At 37.1% G+C, this 25,526-nt stretch overlaps 1 protein-coding gene across 5 annotated transcripts in view; it reads right to left on the reverse strand.

Moving 5' to 3' along the window:
• The window catches only part of TET1 (tet methylcytosine dioxygenase 1), a 132,069-nt gene that overhangs the window by 35,205 nt on the left and 71,338 nt on the right, over positions 1 to 25,526 (reverse strand). For 3 of the 5 annotated variants that reach the window (XM_060286266.1, XM_030862416.2, XM_030862415.2), the window contains 3 exons: positions 18,134 to 20,453; positions 15,393 to 15,483; positions 14,762 to 14,855 (listed from right to left, as the gene is read on the reverse strand). The exons of the other annotated variants lie outside the window; for them this stretch is intronic. In XM_060286266.1, coding sequence (XP_060142249.1) covers positions 14,762 to 14,855; positions 15,393 to 15,483; positions 18,134 to 20,453 — 2,505 coding nt within the window. The remainder of the gene's footprint in view (positions 1 to 14,761; positions 14,856 to 15,392; positions 15,484 to 18,133; positions 20,454 to 25,526) is intronic. 5 annotated transcript variants of the gene reach the window in all.

Genomic DNA, 25,526 nt, shown 5'->3' on the forward strand with positions numbered 1-25,526 from the left:
GAGCTAAAGACATTTCTCCAAAATGGAATACAGATGGCCAACAGGCACATGAAAAGATGCTCAACTTTGCAAATTATTAAAGAGATACAAATCAAAACTACAATGAGGTACCACTTCACACCAGTCAGAATAGCCATCATTAAAAAGTCTATAAATAATAAATGATGGAGACGGTGTAGAAAAAAGGAACCCGCCTACACTGTTGGTGGGAATGTAAATTGGTGCAGTCACTATGAAAAACAGTATGGAACTTCCTCAGAAAACTAATAGAGTTGCCATATGATCTAGCAATCCCACTCCTGGGCATATAACCAGACAAAACTATAATTCAAAGAGATACATGCACCCCTATGTTCATAGCAGCACTATTTACAATAGCCAAGACATGGAAACAACTTAAATGTCCATTGACAGATGAATGGATAAAAAAGATGTGAGATACACACACACACACACACACACACACTGGAATACTACTCAGCCATTAAAAAGAATGAAATAATGCCATTTGCAGCAACATGGATGGACGTAAAGATTACCATACCATGTGAAGTAAGTCAGAAAGAGAAAGACAAATACCATATGATATCACTTATATGTGGAATTTAAAACATGACACAAATGAACTTATTTACAAAACAGAAACAGACTCACAGACTTAAATAGACATAAACTCAAATACATAGAGAACAGATTTGTGGTTGTCAAGGGGGAGAGAGAGTGGAGGAGGGATGGATTGGGAGTTTGGGATTAGGAGAAACAAAAGATGCAAACTATTACATATAGAATAGATAAACAAGGTCCTACTATGTAGCACAGGGAACTATATTCAATATCTTGTAATAAACCATAATGGAAAAGAATCTAAATATATATATATATGTATATATGTATGTATAACTGAATCACTTTGCTGTATACCCAAAACTAACACAACATTACACATCAACTATACTTCAATAAAATAAATTTTAAAAAAAAAGATACACGGTCCAAGAGCTGAAAAATAAAATAATTAAAAAAATCATATGGACTTCCCTGGTGGTCCAGTGCATAAGACTCTGTGCTCTCACTGCAGGGGCTCCGAGTCTGATCCCTGGTTGGGGAACTAGATCCCACATGCATGCTGCAACTAAGAGTCCACCTGCCACAACTAAGGATTCTGCATGCTGCAACTAAAGATCCCTTGTGCTACAACTAAGACCGGGCACAGCCAAAATAAATAAATAAATATTTTAAAAATAAATACATAAATAAAGTAAAAAAAAATAAAAACAGGCCACTGTCAGAAACAATGTAAGAGCAACAAGTAAATCTTTGTATAACCTGAGGAATGAACAATGGGGGAATATCTCTCTTTTTGGTTATACTCAATCTGTGCGGCAATGGATATTCAATGTGTATTGTTTTAGATGTCAGAAATAAATTGATGATATAAATTAAGTATATGAATTTAGATAAAGCAATTAGTAGCCAGGTCCAAAATACTGTCAGGTTAGCAAGACGTTATTCTGCCTAAACATGGTATGCTGCAAATTATAATTACCTGGGAAGCTGATCAAATAATACCATAAGTGAAACCCAAAATTGAACGTAAAGGGTCATTTCCATTAATGGAGAAAATATCAGCAATGTATTTTTCTACTGTGATATTTTTAGGGGCGAATATAAGACACTTGTGAGAGGTTTGTATGAATAAGGGTGCAAAGTAGGGTCATACTCTTTTCTGTTTGGAGAGAGTGGAAAGGCTTCATGGAGGAGACCCTTCTTAAAAGACTGAAAAAGAGTTTGCCACCAGAAAAAAGATAGTACAAAGGCAATTCTAATATTCTTGGAAAACCAGCCTACAAGGCAAGGGTGTTATTTAAGGAAGAATTCCGCCAATTGTATCCATACCAGATGGCTTCTGTGATTATAAGACTTCATTTATTAAATTATTATACATAATTGGTTCTATTTTTGGGATCTCTGACATAAAGATAATGCTTTGTCTGTTTTCAAGATGTAGCTCAAAGGTCAACACCTCCCCAAAGTCCTTCCTGGAACCTCGTCTCCAAAAGTTACTCTTGGTTCCTCCCTCTTTGTTCCCTCTACATGCCATTTTCAAGGGGCAAGTGATAGGGGAGTAGTAACTAGCACATGGATAACACGAGGTATGGCCATGCCTTCTTCACCTAAGAAGACGTATTATAGACAGGCTGCTGACTTCAGTTACTGAGGAGTGATCTTTTGGGGAAAGCTATGTTACCGAGAAGGAGTGTAAGCAACAGTTTGAACAGCTGAAGAAAGGTTTTGAGGATCTAGACTTTCTTTGGCAGTTAAGGTATTAGTGATCATTGTGATAGTACTTTCAGAGAAGTGGAGACAAAAGATCAGTCTGATGATCATTAGTAAAAGATTTCTTAGCATTTCTATGATGGAGTCCCCTTGTCCTGGGTTATAAATTGTTTTGCCTCAACAGCCTCTTTATGTATAGCTCTGAAAAGTACATTGTAAACTATTTCTGTTACCCTGGTCTCGATGGGACAACCTATTTAAATTCCCCGCAGGGAGATCTTAAGGCACGATAGACCAGGATCAAGAGTGATAACCTGGGATATTCTAAATAAACTCTGGTGGTCTAGTGGGTTTAGGGCCATTTTTTTTTTTTTTTTTTTTGCGGTACGCGGGCCTCTCACTCTTGTGGCCTCTCCCGTGGTGGAGCACAGGTTCCGGACGCGCAGGCTCAGTGGCCATGGTTCACGGGCCTAGCTGCTCTGCGGCATGTGGGATCTTCCCAGACCGGGGCACGAACCCGTGTCCCCTGCATCAGCAGGCGGACTCTGAACCACTGCGCCACCAGGGAAGCGGGCCATTTTTTACTAAGGATATAAAAACTGGTGGAGAGAGAAGACACAAAGTACTCTTGCAATTTATAAGGAGGTAACTGTAGGTAACAATATTTTTATATTCTTAGGGCATAGAAAGAAGGGTCTCAAAGACCAAGAGCAGTTTCCACTATAGCAGGCAAACTCAGCTTCTAGCCATAGTATATTTATATAGGTTAACAGAAAAAGTAAAGTAGCCTTTTAATTCCCCTGCCTCCAAAATCCAGAGAAAATTAGATATATACATTCTTGCTTTGCACAAAACAAAAAAATATTCATAATGTCAATGAATGGTATGCTGACATTTAATTATCTTCCACTATAATCACTAATTTCCCTTACTGGTATATAGACTTTGTAATTGTTATTTTGGAAACACAGCATTTTGTTTGTTGGATCAGAACTACTACTACATTTGCTGGTACCTGCAGATATTTGAACATACAAAGGCTAATCAAACTATTACTTCTGAAAACTAGAATTAAAGGTGAGAATTTAGATCAAATAGACAATGTGATAAAAAATAAATAAAAAGAAACAAGTGGTATTATAATTGGAAGACAATTATTTTTTATAGAAAATTCTTTCTAGAAAATTCAAGAGAATCAAAGAAAACTCTACTGGATTTTTAAAGAGAGTAAAAGAGGTGGCTCTTTATAACTGTTGAGGACTCAACAGCTTTAATATATACCAGCAATAACCAAACAGAAGTTTGGTTTACAGCTTAAATTAAACATAGCTGTAAGGATTATCTTAAGGGAAATGCATGTAAATAAATCTTAATTAAGCTGTTCCTAGATGGAAGGTTAGACATTAAAAGATTTTAATTCTAGCCACTAATCTACTCCCCATTCTAAGATATATTTAGCTTGTTTCTAAAATTCATATGAAAGATTAAATGAACATTAAGTCATGAAAAAGATTTTTTAAACAACGGAGAGGGAAATGTCCTTCTAAATTTAAAACTTTTCTACAAAACCATAGCAAAAAATGCAGTACCAGCCCAGAAATGGTCTAACCTAATGGGTCAATGAACAATGTCAACAAAAATGGACATGTACATGGGACTTCTCTGGTGGTGCTGTCGTTAAGACTCCAAGCTCCCAATGCAGGGGATCCAGGTTCGAGCCCTGGTCAGGGAACTAGATCCCACATGCATGCCGCAACTAAGGAGCCCGCCTGCCACAACTAAGACCGGGTGCAAGCAGATAAATAAATAAATAAATAAATATTTAGGGGGGGAAAAAAGGACATGTGGAAAATGAAGTGGATTTTTTTGGCTGCGTTGGGTTTTCGTTGCTGCTTGTGGGCTTTCTCTAGTTGCAGTGAGCAGGGGCTACTCTGTTGCGGTGTGCGGGCCTCTCGTCGTGGCCTCTCGCTGTGGTGGCTTCTTTGGTTGTGGAGCACCGGCTCGTGGCATGTGGGCTCAGTAGTTGTAGTACACAGGCTTAGTTGCTCCACGGCATGTGGGATCTTCCTGGACCAGGGCTCGAACCCGTGTCCCCTGCATTGGCAGGCAGATTCTTAACCACTGTGCCAGCAGGTAAGTCCCAAGATATTGAATTTTTACTTACGAGGTAAACAATGACAAAATAAATTTCACCAGTAGATTAATTTTTTTATAGTAAAAATGTTTTTAACAAGAAAAAGATTTATTCTTTACTAAGTATTATAAATTAAGAATTTGGGAAGAATCCATCCTTTTTCAGCCTTTTTTTACATTAAGCAATTTCTTTGAAGCCTTTTTTATAATTTCTAATACTGCATTCAAACAACCCATGAAGAATTGAGCTACATATTCTATTTCAGTATGCAAAGAGAATCGAAAACTCTTGAGTGGCCTGTGCTCGAAAACAATCCTATGTTCATTTAATCAAACTTTCTTCAAATTTAGGAAGTTGTAGAATAAAGAGTTTTTACCAGAAGTTTTACTGACTGTCACTCTTCTGCTTAACATGCTTCAGCAGTTGTCCATAATTTTTAATTGCAATTTTTAACATCCTAGCTCTTAGTCTGGGTATACCCAAAATTGCTAATCATCATCTCAGAGGGTAAAACTAAGATAAATTTTGAAAATAATAGACTTTTAAAATTTAATTTTAATTTAATATGGAACTTTAATTTTCTGACTGGATACTTCAAATTAACACTGAATTTAATTTTACTTTAAAATTTAATAATTGTATAAACATTATAGAACTATGTTACTTTAAAAAAAAGAGCAAATAAAATAATTGTTGTAATACAATCTTAGCTCTAAAGATGCAGCAGTGAGTAGGGTCCTACATCAGCTCCGATAAAAATCTGGGCTCCACGGAAGGACTTGGCTAGAATCACAGCTAGGAGCAACGTTTATGTCAAGTGTCGGGTATATTACCAAAGAGAAATCACTTTTGAGCTTATCCATACCCATGTGAGAGAAAAGTAGGGTTAAATTTTCAACACAAATGATGGTGGCCACACCCCCGTGAACAAAACCAAAATCATCCATTTAAATCCGCCTATATATTATAGTTAATGAACTTCATCCTTTGGGGGTGGTGGTGGTGATGATTAGGTGCATGTGGGGTGTTCTGGGGAGGTGGTGATAATTTATTTCTTGATCTGGATGGTTTGACTTTGTAAAACTTCAATGTGCTACACAGTTGTGAGTTGTGTACTTTCTTTGTGTATATTATAGCTCAATAAAAAGTTTCCTTAAAAAATGAACTCTATGGGACTTCCCTGGTGGCCCAGAGGTTAAGAATCCGCCTGCCAATGCAGGGGACACGAGTTCAAGCCCTGATCCGGGAAGATCCCACATGCCGCGGAGCAACTAAGCCCATGCGCCACAACTACTAAGCCTGCACTCTAGAGTCTGAGAGCCACAACTACTGAAGCCCGTGCACCTAGAGCCCGTGCTCCGCAACAAGAGAAGCCACTGAAATGAGAAGCCCGCTCATCACAACTAGAGAAATCCCGCACGCACCCAAAAAAAAGAGAACTCTATAAGCAAGCAAGCTAACATAAAAGTAGTTCTAATGGTACATTAGTGGACAGTAGGATTAAGTGAAGAAAAATGTTTTATAACAAAAGAAAAGCAAGGACAGTGAAAAATGTAAGTCAGTTTAACATCAACTGATAGCATCAACCTCTTGGCTTTTGCCTAATTTTGATCACTGAAGTATAAAATGTTTTTTTCACATTAGCAAGATTTTGCAGACAGCAAACAAGTAGCCCAGGACACCAACTACCCCTTTATTATGTTGACATGGTAATACACAAAGAGGTGCCTGATTTGGGCACAGAAATAAGCAGTACCATGGTACAGGGTGAAGAAAACCAAGGCAGATACTAGGCAGAAACTTGGAACAAAGGAATAAAAAAAGGGAAGTCTTTGAAGATTATATAAATGTGTAAATCCAGGTTAGATAGTTTTAAAACTTTTAGATACTTCAGCTTGGTTTACACCTCACCCCAAAAACTCTGGTCACATCACACCCAAATAGGCAATAAAACATTAACTTGTACATACTCATTGCCACACCTGCTCTATTGACTAATAAACAATCCTACATAGGGGAACCCATGAACCGGTGGCCTGGTGTGAATTGCTCAGCACTGGAGCCATCTGGGGAAGGCTTGCTGTTTGAATTCTTCTCCCAACTCAAAGGCTCAGTTGGGGTGGGGTGGGGGGGTAGTATAGGGAGTTAATAGAGCCTACTGTATCCAAGAAACTACATCACCCTTTCCACCAAGATCTACTGAATAACAAGGTAACTACTCCCTGACCAGATCCAAAGTGATGGCAGAGAAGAGTCGCAAACGTCTGTCAAAGGCTAACAATTAAGGAGGAGTGTTAATGACACCCTGGCAAAGAAACATTTCCAAGATTAAAACAGTGTTAAGAACAAAGGCAAAACATTGTGAAACTGGCTTAGAAAATTGTGCTACTCAGTTATAATTTGTTTTTAGGCTTTCTGTGTGTGACCTAACCCTAACACCTCCCTTCAAGAAAAGGAGGCAAGAGCAGCATGATTAAAGTAAGATAGAGGGACCTCCCTGGTGGCGCAGTGGTTTAAGAATCCGCCTGCCAAGGCAGGGGACACAGGTTCAATCTCTGGTCCGGGAAGATCCCACATGCTGCGGAGCAACTAAGCCTGTGCGCCACAACTACTGAAGCTTGCGCCTAGAGTCCATGCTTCGCAACAAGAGAAGCCACAGCAATGAGAAGCCCACACACCACAACAAAGAGTAAGCCCCACTCACCGCAACTAGAGAAAAGCCCATGCACAGCAACGAAGACCCAAGGCAGCCAAAAATAAATAAATTAATTAATTTTTTAAAAAGTAGGATAGAATTCAACCACTATTTCTACACATAAGTCTGCACACAGAGATGAGAAAATGTACATAAAATCACAAGATGCTTGATTTACGTTAATGTTTAATATCAAATATAGGACAAATATAAACTATGCAAGATGAAAAACGTAAACTATGCAAGATGAAAAGTAAGTTTGGAGCAGTACAATCTACCAGTTGAAGGTTTATTAGATTCCTTAGTTTAAAATGATTTACCTTCATTTCCTCTCTCTCCTTTTTCTTCATTCCTGTATTAAGTATCCATATAAGACTCTTTTTTCTTTTTTAAATGGAGAGCTCAGCTTTTTTTTTGTTTTAAATAAATTTATTTATTTTTGGCTGCGTTGTGTCTTTATTGCTGCACGCAGGCTTCTCATTGTGGTGGCTTCTATTGTTGCAGAGCATGGGCTCTAGGTGTATAGGCTTCAGTAGTTGTGGCACACGGGCTCAGTAGATGTGGCTCGCAATCTCTAGAGCGCAGGCTCAGTAGTTGTGGCGCACGGGCTTAGTTGCTCCGCGGCATGTGGGATCTTCCCAGACCAGAGATTGAACCTGTGTCCCCTGCCTTGGCAGGCGGATTCTTAAACCACCGTGCCACCAGGGAAGTCCCTCCATATAAGACTTGATTGTGCTAGTGTCATTCAAAATAATAAAGTCCTAAAAACAATGTAGACTATAGAGAAACCTAACCATTTACTCTACTTTTTATTTAATCTCAAGAGCTCAAATTTGGGTTGGACAACTTTAGCAGACTATTAGTTCTAATACTTAAAATGGCCCCTGTCTCAGGAAAGAGCTAATAATGTATACCAGAGCAATACTATTTCAAGGTATCAATTCCAATTGAAAATATTCAATAACAGTCTTATTTAAGCTCTATATTCATTTACTCAACAGAAATTTATTGAGTCCTGAATATGTACTGGGCATTGCTCCAGGCACAAGCAACATAACTTGGAAATTTTGCAACAAATAAACTTCGATTAACATTATGATTTTTCAAATAAACTTCGATTAACATTATGATTTTTCTAACACATATAATCATTTATGAGTCCTATTTTTTTCACGGATACACAGAATTAATTCTTGGTTTTGTTATCAAGATTATTCTTTTGCCGGACTTCTCTGGGGGTCCCATGGCTAACACTCTGCGCTCCCAATGCAGCGGGCCTGGGTTCGATCCCTGGTCAAGGAAGTAGATCCCACATGCTGCGTGCCTAGAGCCCGTGCCTAGAGCCCGTGCTCCGCAACAAGAGAAGCCACTGCAATGAGAAGCCCGTGCACCCAACGAAGAGTAGCCCCAGGTCGACGCAACTAAAGAAAGCCCGTGTGCAGTAACAAAGACCCAATGCAACCAAAAATAAATAAATAAATTTTTAAAAAGATTCTTTTGCATTGTCATTAGTAGATATCAAAATTTGCATAAGTTCTTAGCAACTATACTTTATTTCAGTCTCGTCTCTGAATTGTTTTTGTATTTGTGAAAAGAGCCAGATTCTGAAAGAAAAATTGCAAAAGGTAAAGAAAGTAATTTTACTATAGCTGCTTCATGGAAAATGCTATATATCTTTTACATACCTAGCAACCCTTAAGAAGACTTAAGCCATTAATAGGACTTAAACAGAAAGTTGCTGCCAAAATCTTTAAGCTGCAGATTTCATATTTGTCTTCATAGAAAAAACAGAAGAATTGATATATATCAAAATTCGATCAGTGTAATTATTATTATGCTAGAGAAGGTTTGAACGGCGGGAAGAATCACCAAAAATTCTACCACTTAACCCAGCCACCTTGCTCTTTTGGGTCACTTACTCAAGAGGAAGCCAGCTGCCATAAGCATATTTTCACCCTTTGTTACTTAAAGGCAAATAAGTAAAATATTCAGAAATATCTAACAGATACAGATTAACAAACCTATGTAAACTATCAGCGCCAAATATTGGGAGCCAGTCCCTACCACTTATTTCAGCAAATATGCAAGGTCGTACGTGGGGGAAAACACAAAAGAACAGTAACCATACTGTTAAGAAATACATAAGGGGGGCGGGGGGGGGGAGCAGGAAAATTATTACCACAAAAGTTAAGATGGAGGGGTTCTTGGGGCTTCTGGGAACCTAGAAAAATTGTATTTTTCACCTGGGTAGTTGCTTGATGAGTGTTCAATTTATAATCATAGGTCATCTCTACCTTTATATTTTACAAACTTTTTTTTTATATATTCCATAACGAACAATGTTGCTGCTTAAGAGCATTATTTTGTGAATAAAGATTCACAAATTAAAGTTTTTTGCCTTTAGAGATGATAGGGCCAAGGAAGATAGATTCAATCAGATGTATTATATATTAAATATATCGGATAGGGCTAAGATAGCTATATTTTACAATGTCAATGTAGTATCCTTAACATATTGATATTTTTAGCGAAGAAGAGATATTGAACTTTGTAATAGCCAGTCTCCAAGATGCCCCCAATCATCACCACCACCTGGTATTTATGCCCCTGCATAGTCCCCTCCCACACTAAATAAGGCTCAATAATGTAGCAACTTCCAAGGTTAATGTCATAAAAGACATTGTGACTTCCTCCTTATTATATTTTGATTGACTCACTCTGGGGGAAAACAAGCTACTATGACATGAGAAAACATTTAAGAAATCCTGTGATAAGAAAGTGAGTCCTCTAGTGAACAGCTATCAAGGAACTAAAGCCTCCTGCAAATGACATGGGAAGTGGACCCTCCAGCACCCTCCTCCCCAGTCAAGTTTGAGATGATAGAGGCCTCTTCTGGAAGCACCCTCCTAAGTTACCCACAGATTACTAACTCACGAAACTGATTAGATAATAAATGTTTTTTGTTCAAAGCTACTAAATTTGGGTAATTTGTACAGCAGCAACAGAGAAATAATACTGAGCTTATCAAGTAATTACTTAGAATGCTCTTTATAAAACATAAACCAGATAGAGAACACATCCCTAATTAAAATACTTCAAAGGCTTCATGTTGTTCATGGACTAAAATTCACTATGACCTACAAAACCATTCATGCTCTGGCTTCTGCCTACCTTTTTACCGTCTCCGATTTCCATTCTTTACCTCCTCAACTTCACTAGACTCCTCTCAGATTATTAAAGAATGTACTCTAGGGCTTCCCTGGTGGTGCAGTGGTTGAGAGTCTGCCTGCCGATGCAGGCATCACAGGTTCGTGCCCCGGTCCGGGAAGATCCCACATGCCGCGGAGCGGCTGGGCCCGTGAGCCATGGCCGCTGAGCCTGCACGTCTGGAGCCTGTGCTCCGCAACGGGAGAAACCACTACAGTGAGAGGCCCGCGTACCGCAAAAAAAAAAAAAGAATGTACTCTCTTCCTTGACCTTTGTACTTGCTGTTTTCTCTGCCTAGGAATGTTCTTCCTTGCATTCTTGGGGGTATTCTTTGCATACTCAGCTCCTTTTTGTCACTCAGTAGTCCTCAGCTTAAAAGTTCTCTCCCCAGTGAGGCCTTCCCTGATGACCCATTCATAAGAAGAAAACCCTGGAAGGTTCCCACTAAAGAGAGGAAAAAGATGAGACCATATTTAAAGCAATATAAACCTGGAGTTAGTATGTTAGACTAACTGTATTAAATGAAAAAAAGAAATTACTAGTTTAAATTTGGAAAGGAGAATATAAATTTCTCATTACAGATTATGATTGTACATCTGAAATACATAAGAGAAATAAATTGGAAAACAAGAAGCATGTAAACTCTATGGGAACAAAACTTTAGAACACTCCTGTAGGAAAAAAGAAGACATCAACAAATGGAAAGGTATAGCACTTAGGATAGGAAGACTAAACATCAAAAATGTAAATTCTCCAAATTCTCTCTGTAATATGATTCCAATAAAAATACCAAAATCGAGGGACCTCCCTGGTAGTCCAGTGGTAAAGAATCTGCCTTACAATGCAGGGGATATGGGTTCGATCCCTGGTCAGTGAACTAAGATCCCACATGGCGCGGGGAAACTAAGCCCACGTGCCCTGGAGCCTGCATGCCACAACTAGAGAGAGATAACCTGCATGCCACAACTAAGCCTGCATGCTGCGACAAAAGATCCCGTGCACCACAACAAAAGAAAGATTCCGCATGCCTCAACCAAGATCCCACGAGCCGCAACTAAGACCCCACGCAGCCAAAAATAAATAATAAAATAAATCTTAAACAAAAAAAAAAACCCCAAAATCGACAAGGTATTTCTTGCAAATAGACAAGGCGATCATAAACTCATACGGAAAAAAAAACAAGGCAAGAATATTTAGGAAATTTCTGAAGAATTAGCTCTATCAGATATTAAAACATATTTTTAAACCCAAATAATTAGAGTAATTTGATGCTGATTCATAACATGATGTGACAGAACAGAAAATCTACTAATATAAACAAATACAAATCAGTAGGGAAAAGAAAGTGGTGTTGGATAGCTGGGTAGCCAGTTGAAAAAACTCAAGTTGTCACTAACATTCTACACACAAGATGAATAAAACAGTTAAGTGTAGAAAAAAATGAAATCATTAAAATATTATGAAAAGAAAACTCGAGATTTATAAGGTAGAAGTGGTAAAGATTTTTCTAATTAAGACACACTGAAGCCATAAAAGCAAAGTTTTCCATTAAAAATTTAACTCAACATTTCATCTCATTGGGGACTCCCCTGGTGGCACAGTGGTTAAGAATCCGCCTGCCAATGCAGAGGACATGGGTTCAAGCCCTGGTCTGGAAAGATCCCACATGCCGCAAAGCAAATAAGCCCATGTGTCACAACTACTGAGCCTGCGAGCCACAACTACTGAGACAGAGGTGCCACAACTACTGAAGCCCGTGCACCTAGAGCCTGTGCTCTGCAACAAGAGAAGCCACCATAGTGAGAAGCCTGCGCACTACAACAAAGAGGAGCTCCCGCTCACCATAACTAGAGAAAGCCTGCGTGCAGCAACGAAGACCCAACACAGCCAAAAATTAAAAAAAAAAAAAATTTTTAATTTCATTTCATTAAAAAAAATCTGTATGTTAAAAAATATGACAAACAAGGACTTCATTGGTGGTCCAGTGGTTAAGATTCCACCCTTCCACTGCAAGGGGCGTGGGTTCAATCCCAGGTCTGGGAGCTAAGATTCTGCATGCTGTGCAGCACAGCCAAAGAAACAAGACAAAGAGAAAATATATTTGCAACTTACCACAGTCAGTTTTCTAAAGGATCTTCTATAAAAATCAATAGAAGCCTAATAACTCAATAGAAAAAACGGCCCTTCTGTATTATTTCCTACTTTAAAATGTTATGGATTGACCGTCTTAACTTTCTCAAGAGTGAATAAAATATAAAAATAAAAATAAAGATCACTCTGACTACCGTTTACGTATATCTTCACCAAAACTCTTACATGTGGAGACTGACTTGTGTGGGTGAATGTTTTGTGGAAATTGAGCAAATTGAAGGCAGGTATCTTACTTGGGATTCGATTCTATTTAATGTAACAGAAGACTGTCTAGTAACAGGTTTTAAAGAAGTGAAAAAAATTCTCTCATGTTACAGAAATCCAGGTTTAAGAAGCCTAAGGTTGGTACAGCGCTTCTATTGGTATCATCAGGGACTCGGGCTCCTATCTTTCTTCTCCCCATCCTAGTACATATCTTCTATTATCAAGTCAATTCATGGTTCCAGTCGGCTGTGGGAGCTCCAGCCATTAAACCCATGTTTTATAAATGTTGAGGGAAAGGAGATAGACACAAAAGAGTACATTCTATATGACTCTAGTTGTATAGAAATCATGAAAAAGACCTGTATAATGAAGTGGTTATATAGTGGTTATCTTTGCATGGAGTTACCAACTGGGAGGGGCCAGAAAGATTTCTGGGGTGCTAGAAAGATTTATATCACTATCTGGGTAGTGTTATACATATGGAGAATTCCTTGATATGTTCATTTATATTTTGACAAGACTATGCACTCCAAACGGATTGAAGAAACTGAAAGTACTCTAAGGTATTTAGTGTTCAGTGCCCAGCTCTTGTGCTCATCACTGCTGTCACCCTCCAAAGGCTGAAAAGTAACCAAGACAAGGAATTCCCTGGCAGTCCAATGGTTAGGATTCTCCCAAATTGATTTGATACAATCTGATACAATTCTAATCAAAACCCTACCAGAGAGACTTCCCTGGCAGTCCAGTGGTTAAGACTCCGCTCTCCCACTGCAGGGGGTATGGGTTCAATCCCTGGTTGGGGAACTAAGATCCCGCATGCCGTGCGGCACAGCCAAAAATAAATAAATTAATAACCACGTCATACAGTCTGCTGGAATACATAAGGATGTCTCAATGGTCTTGCTTTAGGAATACCGTGGTTCCAATCCTATCTCCATTTTGCATTTAATGTTTTTTATTCTTCTGAAATGGGCATAAAAACAATGACTTTTCCCTTTTCCAAAATCATGAGTCTCTCTACAGGGATTTATGAGGCAATGTATGTCAGGTTCTTAATACGGTTCCTGATATTTAATGAGAGGTAGTTGTTATTATTTTACTCACTGACTATTTTATTATAGTCATCATCATTATTGACAAATGATAGGACAGCATCTCAAATGATCCTTTGGTCAAGAATTCCAAGTAAACTGGTCAATATCCTTGTGGATGTGAACATCCTCCTGATATGATACTGTTTCTCAGTTGAGAACTTCCTAAAGAAGCTAAATCCAGTTCTTCTTATAGCTCCGCAAATTTAGAAAACTCAAAGTAGTCATAAAACAATTTTGGAAATATGTTGTAAAAAGTTTGGTTTTGTTTTCGATATTGTATGATCTTCATTAAGGTGGCCCTATGAGACAATGAATTAGAATTTCAAAATAACTGATAAAAGTAAGATATAGGTGCAACTAGAGATTATCGTACTAAGTGAAGTAAGTCAGAAAGAGAAGGACAAATACCATATGATATCACTTATATGTGAAATCTAAAATATGACACAAATGAACCTATCTATGAAACAGAAACAAAATCAGGGACATAGAGAATAGACTAGTGGTCACCAAAGGGGAGGGGGCTGAGGGAGGGATGGAGTGGGAGGTTGGGGTGAGCAGATGTAAGCTTTTATATCTAGAATGGATAAACAACAAGGTCCTACTGTCTAGCACAGAGAACTATATTCAATATCCTATGATAAACCATAATGAAAAAGAATATGAAAAAGAATGTACAAAAAAAAGATATAGGAAACAATATATATAATTTAGTACCATTTATTTATGCTGTCTAATTATAAATGCACTGAATGCTGTCTAAAAGTAACAAAAAACTCTAAGACTCATGACCCTATATCACAAGATACCAACTGAGAATGGCCATACCCTTTTGTTCGTTAACATAAAAAGCCCAGGCTAAGACAAATAGCTTCCTTTTTTCCCTGGGAATAATGGGGGTGGGTATTTTTCTAGTCCACATCTTCATGGAAAAAAATTGATTTAGTTTATATGTGGAATATATCCATTTTGAAAAATGTATAAGTGCAAAATACTTACCCACTTAGCAACTGGACACCCATTAGAGCTTTTTCCTTCTTTCCCCGTGTACACTACTATTTCTATCCTTATTGCGTTTCCTTTTTGACCATACCTGAGTATGAAACACAGTGAAGGGAAAATAATTGCAATACACTTTTAACATCTTCATGTGCATAAGATATAGATTTACAGAAGTACAAAATTCAAACACTCATAATTATAACTTTGTTGAAAATTTACTTTCGTGTGGCAGGTATTTTTATTTGTTATCCAGTTCTGTTTACTTGTCCTTAAGGATCACTCTTTTAAAAAATGGCCTGGCTCCAAGACAAGCAAAAGGAATGTGAATGCAGTGTTGACAGAGGTAATTTTAACTATTTCTACCATTATACAATAATAAAAATAAGTATGTCTGCATTTAACAAAGATAGCCTTGCTTTATGAAGGTCTTATTGAGTGCCCAATAGCTCATGTGAGTGACTCAGCAGGGACACCAGGACTATATGCTTTTCCTGGGCCCTAAGAAACATCAAACTCATGCTCCTGGAAGTTTTCCATTCACCTCGAGTTTGTTCCCAGAGATGATTTCTCTGCATTGAGTCAGATCCCCAATAATGAATGATTTTAACAGGGAAGCATATTTCCTCACCTATTCTCCATGATTTCCCTGACAGCAGCAACACTTGGTCCTGCCCCAAGGTGTGTATAATATGGGCCTTTGTCTTTTTGTATAACTCGATCTGTGGAAGGAATAAGATTATTAGACCCAAAACTTTACAGAATTGCATAGGGGCAAGGAAGAGCTATTTTTTTTTTTTTTTCAATTCAGAACAATGAATCTTGACAAGATTTTGGTAAGCTTTAGTAATTAAAGTCTAGGACAATAGGCCCTGGAATTTAACTTATCTCTTTCTTTCTGCTCCTAATTAGTCCACTCTTTCTCTAAGAATCAGAGGAGGAAAAACATATTTTAACTTGTGGTTCATATTTATTCTCAGATCTCCTGCTTTAAAAAAATTCTATAAAAATTGAGGTACAAAATTAAGCTACCCAAGAGCAATACATCTTAAAAGCTTGGCTTCAGAATCCTATTAAAATTGAGCCCGACAATTGCACTGCTAAGATTTTATTCTATTACACATGCGCGCAATTATGTATTTATAATACACATGTATACAAGAATATTCCTTGTTACAATTGTATGTAATATTAAAAAAGAGAAACACTCTTAACATCTTTCAATGAGGTAATAGTTAAATAGTATGTTTTAAAAGCCTTAAATTTTGTAAAACTGGAAACAAAATTAAAATCACTAATAATATTAATTTGTATAGAAAAAATATAACAGCCGTTTTTCTCTAGAAAAAGACATTTGCACCATATTTCTGTACCATTTGAATTTTTGTGTAAATTACATAGTTCTTAGAAAATGGTATTTTAAAACTTGGCCTCTGAGATTCATGTCTAACTAGAATCACTGGGAAATGCATGTCTACCTACACCAAGAGATCATTACTTACCATTTTAATCAGATATCAGATATAACATAGGATTATTTCTGGGGCTACTTAAGCAAGATATGGTGAATAATTTTTAACTTATTGGTAATCTAGAGCAGTAGTTTTTAATCAGGGGTATTTTTGCCAAAGGGGACATTTGGCAATACTTTGGGTTGTGACAACTGCAAACGCGCACCCGTGTGTGTGTGTGTGTGTGTGTGTGTGTGTGTGTGCGCGCATCACTAGTGAGTAGAGGCTAGGGATGCCACTAAACAGCCTACAATAGATAAGGTGGTCCCCCTACAACAAAGAATTATCCCACCTAAAATGCCAATAGTGCTAAATTTGAGGAAACTTGATCTAAAGGTTAATTACTCTAATTTTGCTAGAACATAATAACACTTTCACAGAAATCCTTTACCCTCAGATATGATTGGTATCCTTTACCCTCACTTTGGATGATTTCTGAAGTCTACTTTTTTGTTTCTCTTTTTAAGTTCCGATTTCTACACAATGAGCACAAAAACCTCAAATGTAACAATTATAGGAAAACATGCAACTGACAAGGGTATTCAACAGTTCCAGGTCCACTGCAGATACTGAATGAACTTTGAATGCCTGGCTGTCTTGACTCCCACATTGTGTTAAGGTAGTATGTATAAGGGTCTTGAAACTAGACAATCATCCTATTGAAATTTATATATGCAGTCAAATTAGACGAGCTCAGGTATATAAATCTTACTGGCATTTTAAATTAAAGGCCTTTTTTCCATTTTTAATGATATTCAGAGAAACAGTCTCTTTTTCACTTCAGATTTTTGAAGCAACGTAGGATGGAAGTTACAAATACAGCCGCTGGAGCTGGGACTGCCTGTCTTAGAATTCCAGTTTAATCATTTACTAGCTGTGAACTTCTCTGACTCAGTCTCCTTACTTGTAAAATGGGGATAATAAGCATTCCCTTTGGTGGGTTGTTGTGAATATAACAAGTCAAGGGTGTAGGACAGTTATCAGACTTGCAGTAAAAGACCTGGAATAGGAGCCGTTATCATTATTACAATCTTCTGTCCTTGGTCCAAGAATCTCTCATTCTGCCAAATTGACCCCGCTCAGACAGCATTGCCACCCCTTCCAGATTGTCAGATCCTCCTCCTTGGAGGCTCTTCATTCTCAGAGGAACCTATCTTTGGTGCCTGGTATGTGGTAAGCTGTCAAAACTGAGTGTTGAATGATGAGCAGAGAAATGGAAGGATTCATTTCAGAGCATCAAATGCACTTTGAAAAATCAAGAACTAAAAGTCATTGCTACACTTCACTATTTTTTCTATTGTGGTTAAAAAAATATCAGAATGATATATTTACTTTATCCTTCCCATCAATCCTTTAACCATCCATTCTGGAATATACTAATGAACCATCTGCTTCTTGATTGGGTTAGCAATTACACAGATACTTTTTTTTATAGTTATTTGTTAAGTTGTACATATATTTTATGTTCTCTGTATGCATGCTATACTGCACAATTTAATATATATATATTTTTAAACAAAAGACTTAAAGGTTGAAATTCTTTTGAATATAGGAAGAATAAACTGTGATAACGTATTAAGGGACTTCATTCTTATGATATGCACAGTAAACAACTTGAGAGACATCTAGCTTGAGAGAAATCAAATTTTCCACTTAAGAAAGTTTCCAAATTACCAGTTGGATTTCCCATTTATCTGAGCAGCATAAATAAAGGTCCCACAGAAAAATGGGTATAGAATTATTTAGTCCATCCTAGCTAGAATATGAGTGGGGCAAAAATGTCATATATAAAATGTAAAACAAACTTGATTCAGTCACAACTTGAGGCCATTAATGCAAGAAAATGAAGAAACTCACTTACCAAGACAGTTGCAGGTAGGCAATTCAGAATCTTTTGTTGTGGACACCAGGGTTTTCGTAGGATTAGTAAAGAAGTTCATCGCATAATCATTAAAACTTTTCTGTGCACTGTCTATTGGGGAAAATTCTGATGCTCCAACACTAGATGAACAGACGTCCTCTTCGCTTTTGGTAGAAACCACTGTAATTCCACCTGAACATACTACATTTAGGTTCCTGAGAATTTGTGCTGGGTCCGGTAAAGGGGTCTCATGAGAGATACCAGGCAATGTTGGCAGCCTCTGATGTGCGACTTGGTCTTTAACATCCTGTTGGAACTGTGTTTGGTCATTGCCAGCCACCACATTAGCACACTGGTTAGTTGGAGAGGATGGCTGGAGTAAAGGATGAGCTTTCTGATTGACATTCACTGTTGGCTGTACCTGAGCATATCCATTTTCTGTAAACGCCTGTCCGTTGGATTCTGTTTTCAACTGGATTATGGGGAGAGAATCCAAGGGTTCAACCTTCATCTTCTCCTGTGCTAATTCAGGATAATACCGCTCAAATTTTATTTGAGTGAGTGGAGGAAATAATTTTTTGTGTTCTAATGCTGAGCTCCTTTGAGTCAGTGGTTTCCATACTTTGGTTAAGGGAGGAATTTTTCCCAATAGAATAGGAAAGTCATGTGGACCAAATTGACCAAATCTTTGAAATTTGGATGCTATCCAAATGTCATGTAACTTACTATATTCATATGCCAACTGTTCCTGTTTTTTCTGGTCATTTTCTTGACAACTTATGATCACGGGCTTCTTTTTCCGTCGATCTCTTGATGGGGTAGATTTTGTCTTTTTCTGGATTGTGTTCTTTTGCTTTGTTACTGAAGGTCCTTGATTATTTTGGACACTGGAAGGTGGTTTATGCTCTATTGTGCCCTTCTCCTGGCTATAGTTTTGCTGTACATTATATGCAACAAGGCTTGTTGGTGTACTTTCAACTTTTTTGTCCTCCGGTTTTATACAATTGAATTTAATTATTGATGCAAGTTGTGTTAACTGTGCAGCAACATCTTCTTCTATTTTACTATGAACTGTATCTTGACATGAGGGATCATCCTTTGAGTCCAACTTGATGCTGCTGTCCAGTGACTGGTTACAATACTCCGATTTATTAGTTGTTGTTGTCAACTGATGCAAATTTTTGGAATTGTCAAGAGCAATTCTACCTTGAGCAACATTTTTATTGGTATCGGTTTTAGATGAATTTGAATTTGGTATAAAAACAGATACTGAATTTGTGACTGTTGAATATTCCTGTGCCTTTGTGGATGCTTGGTCACTAGGTGAGCTGCTGTGTGACTTAGAAATATTTTGGCCATTGAACATCAATGTGTTGCATGAACTTTGCTTTTCCAGAGATGGACAGTGATGAAGGCTTTGTGGCCCCCCTTGTAAATTTGGGTCTTGGAGGTCTTTTCTTACAGAATACAGGATAGCTTTACAGCTGTTAAGCAAACTAGCTGTTCTCTGTTCTGTTTCTTCATCCTTCTCTGACTTCGATGGTGAGGAATTTTCTGATGGGGCTTCTGAAAGTTGTGTTAGAGCTTCTATGGCCACTACTTGTTCTAGCGTTAATCTCCTATCTTTCATTAGGGATAGAAGACTTGGTTGAAGTGTTGATCCTTCTTTTAGTTCTCTATTTGTTATAATTTCTAGGGATTTTGGTTGATCACTTTCATTGTGTATACTTGTATGACTATTTAAGTTGCAGTTTGCAGGATCTGGAAAAGACTTACAATTAAAGCCAGGCTTTTGAATGACCAAAACATTACTTCTCCCCTTGAGATGATCACAGCTCGCACTAGTAGCAATGGCGCTCATGGCATTGTTATGGTTTGCAGTGTCTTTCAGGAATTTATAAGGATTGTTTTCAAATGCCTTGCCAAGTTCTTCAATGTTGATTTTTTTAAATGACAAATTTGTTTCAGTTGGCAAATAGTGTACATTTTTAATGCCGTTTCTTACAGTTTGTGCAAACAACTTTTGAGGTTCAAGGAGGTCAGTAAGTAGGATTTTTTTCCTGTCATCTTCAGAGCTTTTCAAATTTTCAGCTTCTGTTTTAATTGTATTAAATTCTCCTTTAACATGATCAGTTAAGTGTGATTTCTTGTTTTGTGTCCACTTTTCCACTTCAATACCTGTCATACTTTCTTCATTTTTAGTTACATTTTCTAAGGGACATAAATTCAATTCCAATCTTTGTTCTTCCTCATGACCACAACTACTGTATTCCATGGATTCTGACTTGGGGCCATTTACTGGTTTGTTGTCAAAATCTGCCTATAAAATAAACAGAGAAATTACTTTTATAATCTGCTCAAATATCTGAGTAAGAGCTGTAAGAGCTTTACAATTTAAAAGCAACTAAATGTGAAGTCCCTGAAAATATTTTATTTTCACTTTTTACATTTTTAGAAGTTATAAAATACCAAAAAGGGGAAAGAAAAAAAAGAGAGGTGGAAACCATCATATTCCCATGACTGTTAATATTTTGGTATATTCATTTTTTTCCAAAATAAAATTTTAAAATATTTTTACATTGATGCCATTCAATGAACAATACTTATTATTTCAATGCAAACTGTACTGAAGTAGAACACACACACACACAAAATATAAATCATAAATATATAGCTTGTTGAATTTTTACAAAATGAACACCTATATACCCAGATCCCAACCAAGAAACTTACATCTAATAAATAATAAGGTCCTACTGTATATCACAGAGAACTATATTCAATATTCTATGATAATCTATAAAGGAAAAGAATATAAAAAAGAATGTGTATATATATGTATAACTGAATCAATTTTCTGTACAGCAATAATTAATACAACATTGTAAATCAACTATACTTCAATAAAAAAATAAAAATAACAAAAAGAATTTTTTAAATTAAAAAAACCACATCTAGTCATCACTCCACTGTCAAAGGGTAGCTACTGCTATCACATCTATCATAGATTTCTTTGGCTTATTTCCCAACTTTATACAGCTGACTTCCTTTTACTCAAAATTATATTTCTGAGAGTCATCCATGTTGTAAAGTTTAACTGTAATCCATTCATTCTTACTGCTATACAGTAATTCATTGACTGAATATACTACAATGTATATCTCTATTCTACTGTAGATGGACATTTAGTTTTAGTTTTTGGCTATAACAAAGAACACTGCTATAACATATTACTGTTATATTTTGGTGAACTTGTACATACATTGCATGGAGTGGAAGTGCTCAGTCATTCAGTGTGTGTATATATGCGTGTAGTTTAGGAGATAGGCCAAATCATTTTCTACAGTGGTTGTCAATACACACTCCCACCAGAAATTATGAGTTTCAATTTTTATTAACAATTAGCTCACATTCTTATTAACAATTAGTATTTTCTATCTTTACACATCAGATATTCTGGTGAGTGGGTAGTGACACCCCTTTTCAAAAATTTTTTTGAGATGAAGTTCCCATGAAATAAAAGTCATCATTTTACCATTTGAAATTGTGTAATTCTGATTTTATTCACAGTGTTGTGCAACAATCACCTCTAATTCCAGAACATTTTCATCACCCCTAATAGAAACACTGTACCCATTAAGGAATCATTATTCCCCCCTCTAATCCCTATTTTTTTAAACCTTGAAATAGTTCATCCAAAATTATACCACAGGAGGAGACAATAGGGGACATTTTGGTCAAGAGCAAATAGAAAATAAGCTCTATAATATTTAACGTGGCTCTGGATGTTCTAGTCAATGCCTTGAAGATAGTAAAATCTAAACATAAAAAATTAGGAGACTTCTTACTGAATGATGATTATATAACTGACTGCAAAGAAAAAACAGGAGTATCGACTAAAAAAAAGAATCAGGGGCTTCCCTGGTGGCCTGCCGATGCAGGGGACACGGGTTCGTGCCCCGGTCTGGGAAGATCCCACATGCCGCGGAGCAGCTAGGCCCGTGAGCCATGGCCGCTGAGTCTGCGCGTCCGGAGCCTGTGCTCCACAACGGGAGAGGCCACAACAGTGAGAGGTCCGCGTACAGGAAAAAAAAAAAAAAAATTCCAGATACATTAACAATGTAAATATAAAAAGGTGTAAGGAAAAATCTTCCAAAGCAAGAGCAAAAAGTGGTAAGCCATAGAAGAAAAGATAGAATTCTTTAACTACATATGATATTAACAATCTTAAAGGCAAAGACACCATAATATGCTTTTCAAATTGCTGATCACAACCTATGTGTCCCAATACCAATATCATGCTTTGTGACAAGTGTCTTTTAATGGAATATTAAAGAAAAATGTGTACACTACATTTAGTAAAGATAAGTATTATCATAATTTTTTCTTTTTTTTTTTTTTTTTTTTTTTGCGGTATGCGGGCCTCTCTCACTGTTGTGGCCTCTCCCGTTGCGGAGCACAGGCTCCGGACGCGCAGGCTCAGCGGCCATGGCTCACGGGCCTAGAAGCTCCGCGGCATGTGGGATCTTCTCAGACGGCGGCACAAACCCGTGTCCCCTGAACCTGCAGGTGGACTCTCAACCACTGCGCCACCAGGGAAACCCTATCATATAAATTTTTATGTATGTGTTTGTGCATTGAATCGTGATGTAAAATGTATTTATTTCCTGATATGCGTAGCTACTTATAAAGGTAGGAGAAATATTGCCAAAAATAAATTGAAAAGTCAAGTGACAGACTGGGAAAATATTCGCAGTACATGTAAAGAGTTACCATTCTTAATAAAAAAGCTCCAACAAATTAAGAAGGAAAATGACTCAATAGAATAGTGAGGAAAGAATAGGCATATGCAATTCACTTAGGTGGAAATCAAAAGGATCAAAAGCTGTCCAACTTTACTAGAAGACAAGCAAGTGAAAATAAATGTCATGTTTTCATCCATCCAAATTGCAAAACTGAAAAAGTAGAAATGTATGTAAGCAAATCATAATACAACATAACATTTACAGTAGAGAAAGTATGAAATAAACTCATATAATCATATTGTGAAAAATGTGCAGCCATTACTCTATGTATCAATATTCTTAGTATATCATTAACCAAAATAAGATGCACATGTGACATTATCATCCCTTTTTATTTAAAACACACAAACACTGGGAATTCCCTGGCGGTCCAGTGGTTAGTACTCAGCACTTTCACTCCTGTGGCCGGGGTTTGATCCCTGCTCTGGGAACTAACATCCCATAAGCCTTGCAGCACAGCCAAACACACACACACACACACACACGCACGCGCACGCGCGCGCGCGCGCGCGCGCACACACACACACACAAATTGATCTAGCACAGAAAAAAAGCTGGTAGTATAAACCTAAAATGTTAATAATAGTTACCACTGTGAAATAGAATTAAAGGGGAATTTTTTTTTTTTTACTTGAAGCTTTTAAGTTTATAGGTATGCATATCCGAACACACTGGACTATACATTCCCTTACAGAGACGATCTTGAGGTTCTTTTAAAATTTATGTACTAAAAGCATAAGACAGTCTCATTAATTAATGAGCTTAATTAAAAAGCAACTGACCAACACAGAAAACAAACTTATGGTTACCAAAGGGGAAAGGGGGGGAGGGAAAAATTAGGAGTTCAGGATTAACGGATACACATTACTATATATAAAATAGATAAACAACAAGGACCTACTGTATAGCACAGGGAACTATATTCAATATCTTGTAATAACCTATAATGGAAAAGAATCTGAAAAAGATTATGTATATAAATATGTATAACTTAATCACTTTGCTGGACACCTGTAACTAACACAAATTGTAAATCAGCTAAACTTCAATTTTTTAAAATGTGCTTCCAACCTAAATGTCCATCGACAGATGAATGAATATAGAAGATGTGGCATCTATATACAATGGAATACCACTCAGCCATAAAAAGGAACGAAAGTGAGTTATTTGTAATGAGGTGGATGGACCTAGAGTCTGTCACACAGAGTGAAGTAAGTCAGAAAAAGAAAGAAAAATACTGTATACTAACGCACATATATGGAATCTAAAAAACAGTACTGATGAACCTAGTGGCAGGGCAGGAATAAAGACACAAATGTAGAGAATGGACTTGAGGACACGGGGGAGAAGGGGAAGCTGGGACCAAGTGAGAGAATATAACATTGACATATATGGTAGCATTGACACTACCAGATGTAAAATGGATGGCTAGTGGGAAGCTGCCACATAGCACAGGGAGATCAGCTGGATGCTTTGTGATCACCTAGATGGGTGGGATAGGGAGGGTGGGAGGGAGGCTCAAGAGGGAGGGGATATGGGGATATATGTATACATATAGCTGATTCACTTTGTTGTACAGCAGAAACTAATTCAACATTGTAAAGCAATTATACTCCAATAAAGATATAAAATATATATATAAAATAAAATAAGATAAAAATAAAAATGTACTTCCAAGAATTCTGATAGTACTAAAGATCTTTACTTTATGATATCCTCTAGTTTCTAGACCACCCCTACCTATTCACAGTTCATTTTGCAACTTCTGATTTTCTTGTTTTCCTACTCAATCTAGATCCCTTGGACTGCTGTTTCAATAGTTTTATTTTTTGATCTCCTGCATTTTTCAAAGACAAAGCAGGTAATAGAACATACTTGGTATACATATTAGAAAAAAAATTGACTTATTATTCAGTTATAACTCATGCAGCTTTTAAAAAACACTGGGTATCACAAGTTTATAAGTACATGAAAACATGTCCTACACTCTGCTAACTATAAAACTAAACTTTAAGGAAACGGAATTCCCTGGCAGTTCAGTGGATAGGACTTGGCGCTTTCACTGCCAGGGACCCAGGTTTAGGTAACTAAGATGCCTCAAGCTGTGCAGCACAGCCAAAAAAAAAAAAAAAGAGATACATCCAAATAATGTACTCACCACAAAGTGGGTATAGAGGGAACACACCTCAAAATAATAAAGGCCATTATGATAAGCCATAAGCCCCCAGCTAACATCATACTCAATGGTGAAAAGCTGAAATCATTTCCTGTAAGATGAGGAACAAGAAAAGGATGCCCCTCTTGCTACTTTTATTCAACATAGTATTGGAAGTCCTAGTCATAGCAATCAGACAAGAAGAAGAAATAAAAGCAATCCAAATTGGAAAAGAAGTAGTAAAACTGCCACTGTTTGCAGATGACATACTATACATAGAAAATCCTAAAAAATTACCAAAAACTATAAGAGCTCATCAATGAATTCGGTAAAGTTGCAGGACTGAAAATTAATATACAGAAATCTCTTGCATATCTATACACTAACAACAAACCATCAGGAAGAGAAATTAAGGAAAAAATCCCATTTAGAA

The sequence above is a fragment of the Globicephala melas genome, chromosome 16, assembly GCF_963455315.2.
Source record: "Globicephala melas chromosome 16, mGloMel1.2, whole genome shotgun sequence".
Taxonomy (NCBI): domain Eukaryota; kingdom Metazoa; phylum Chordata; class Mammalia; order Artiodactyla; family Delphinidae; genus Globicephala; species Globicephala melas.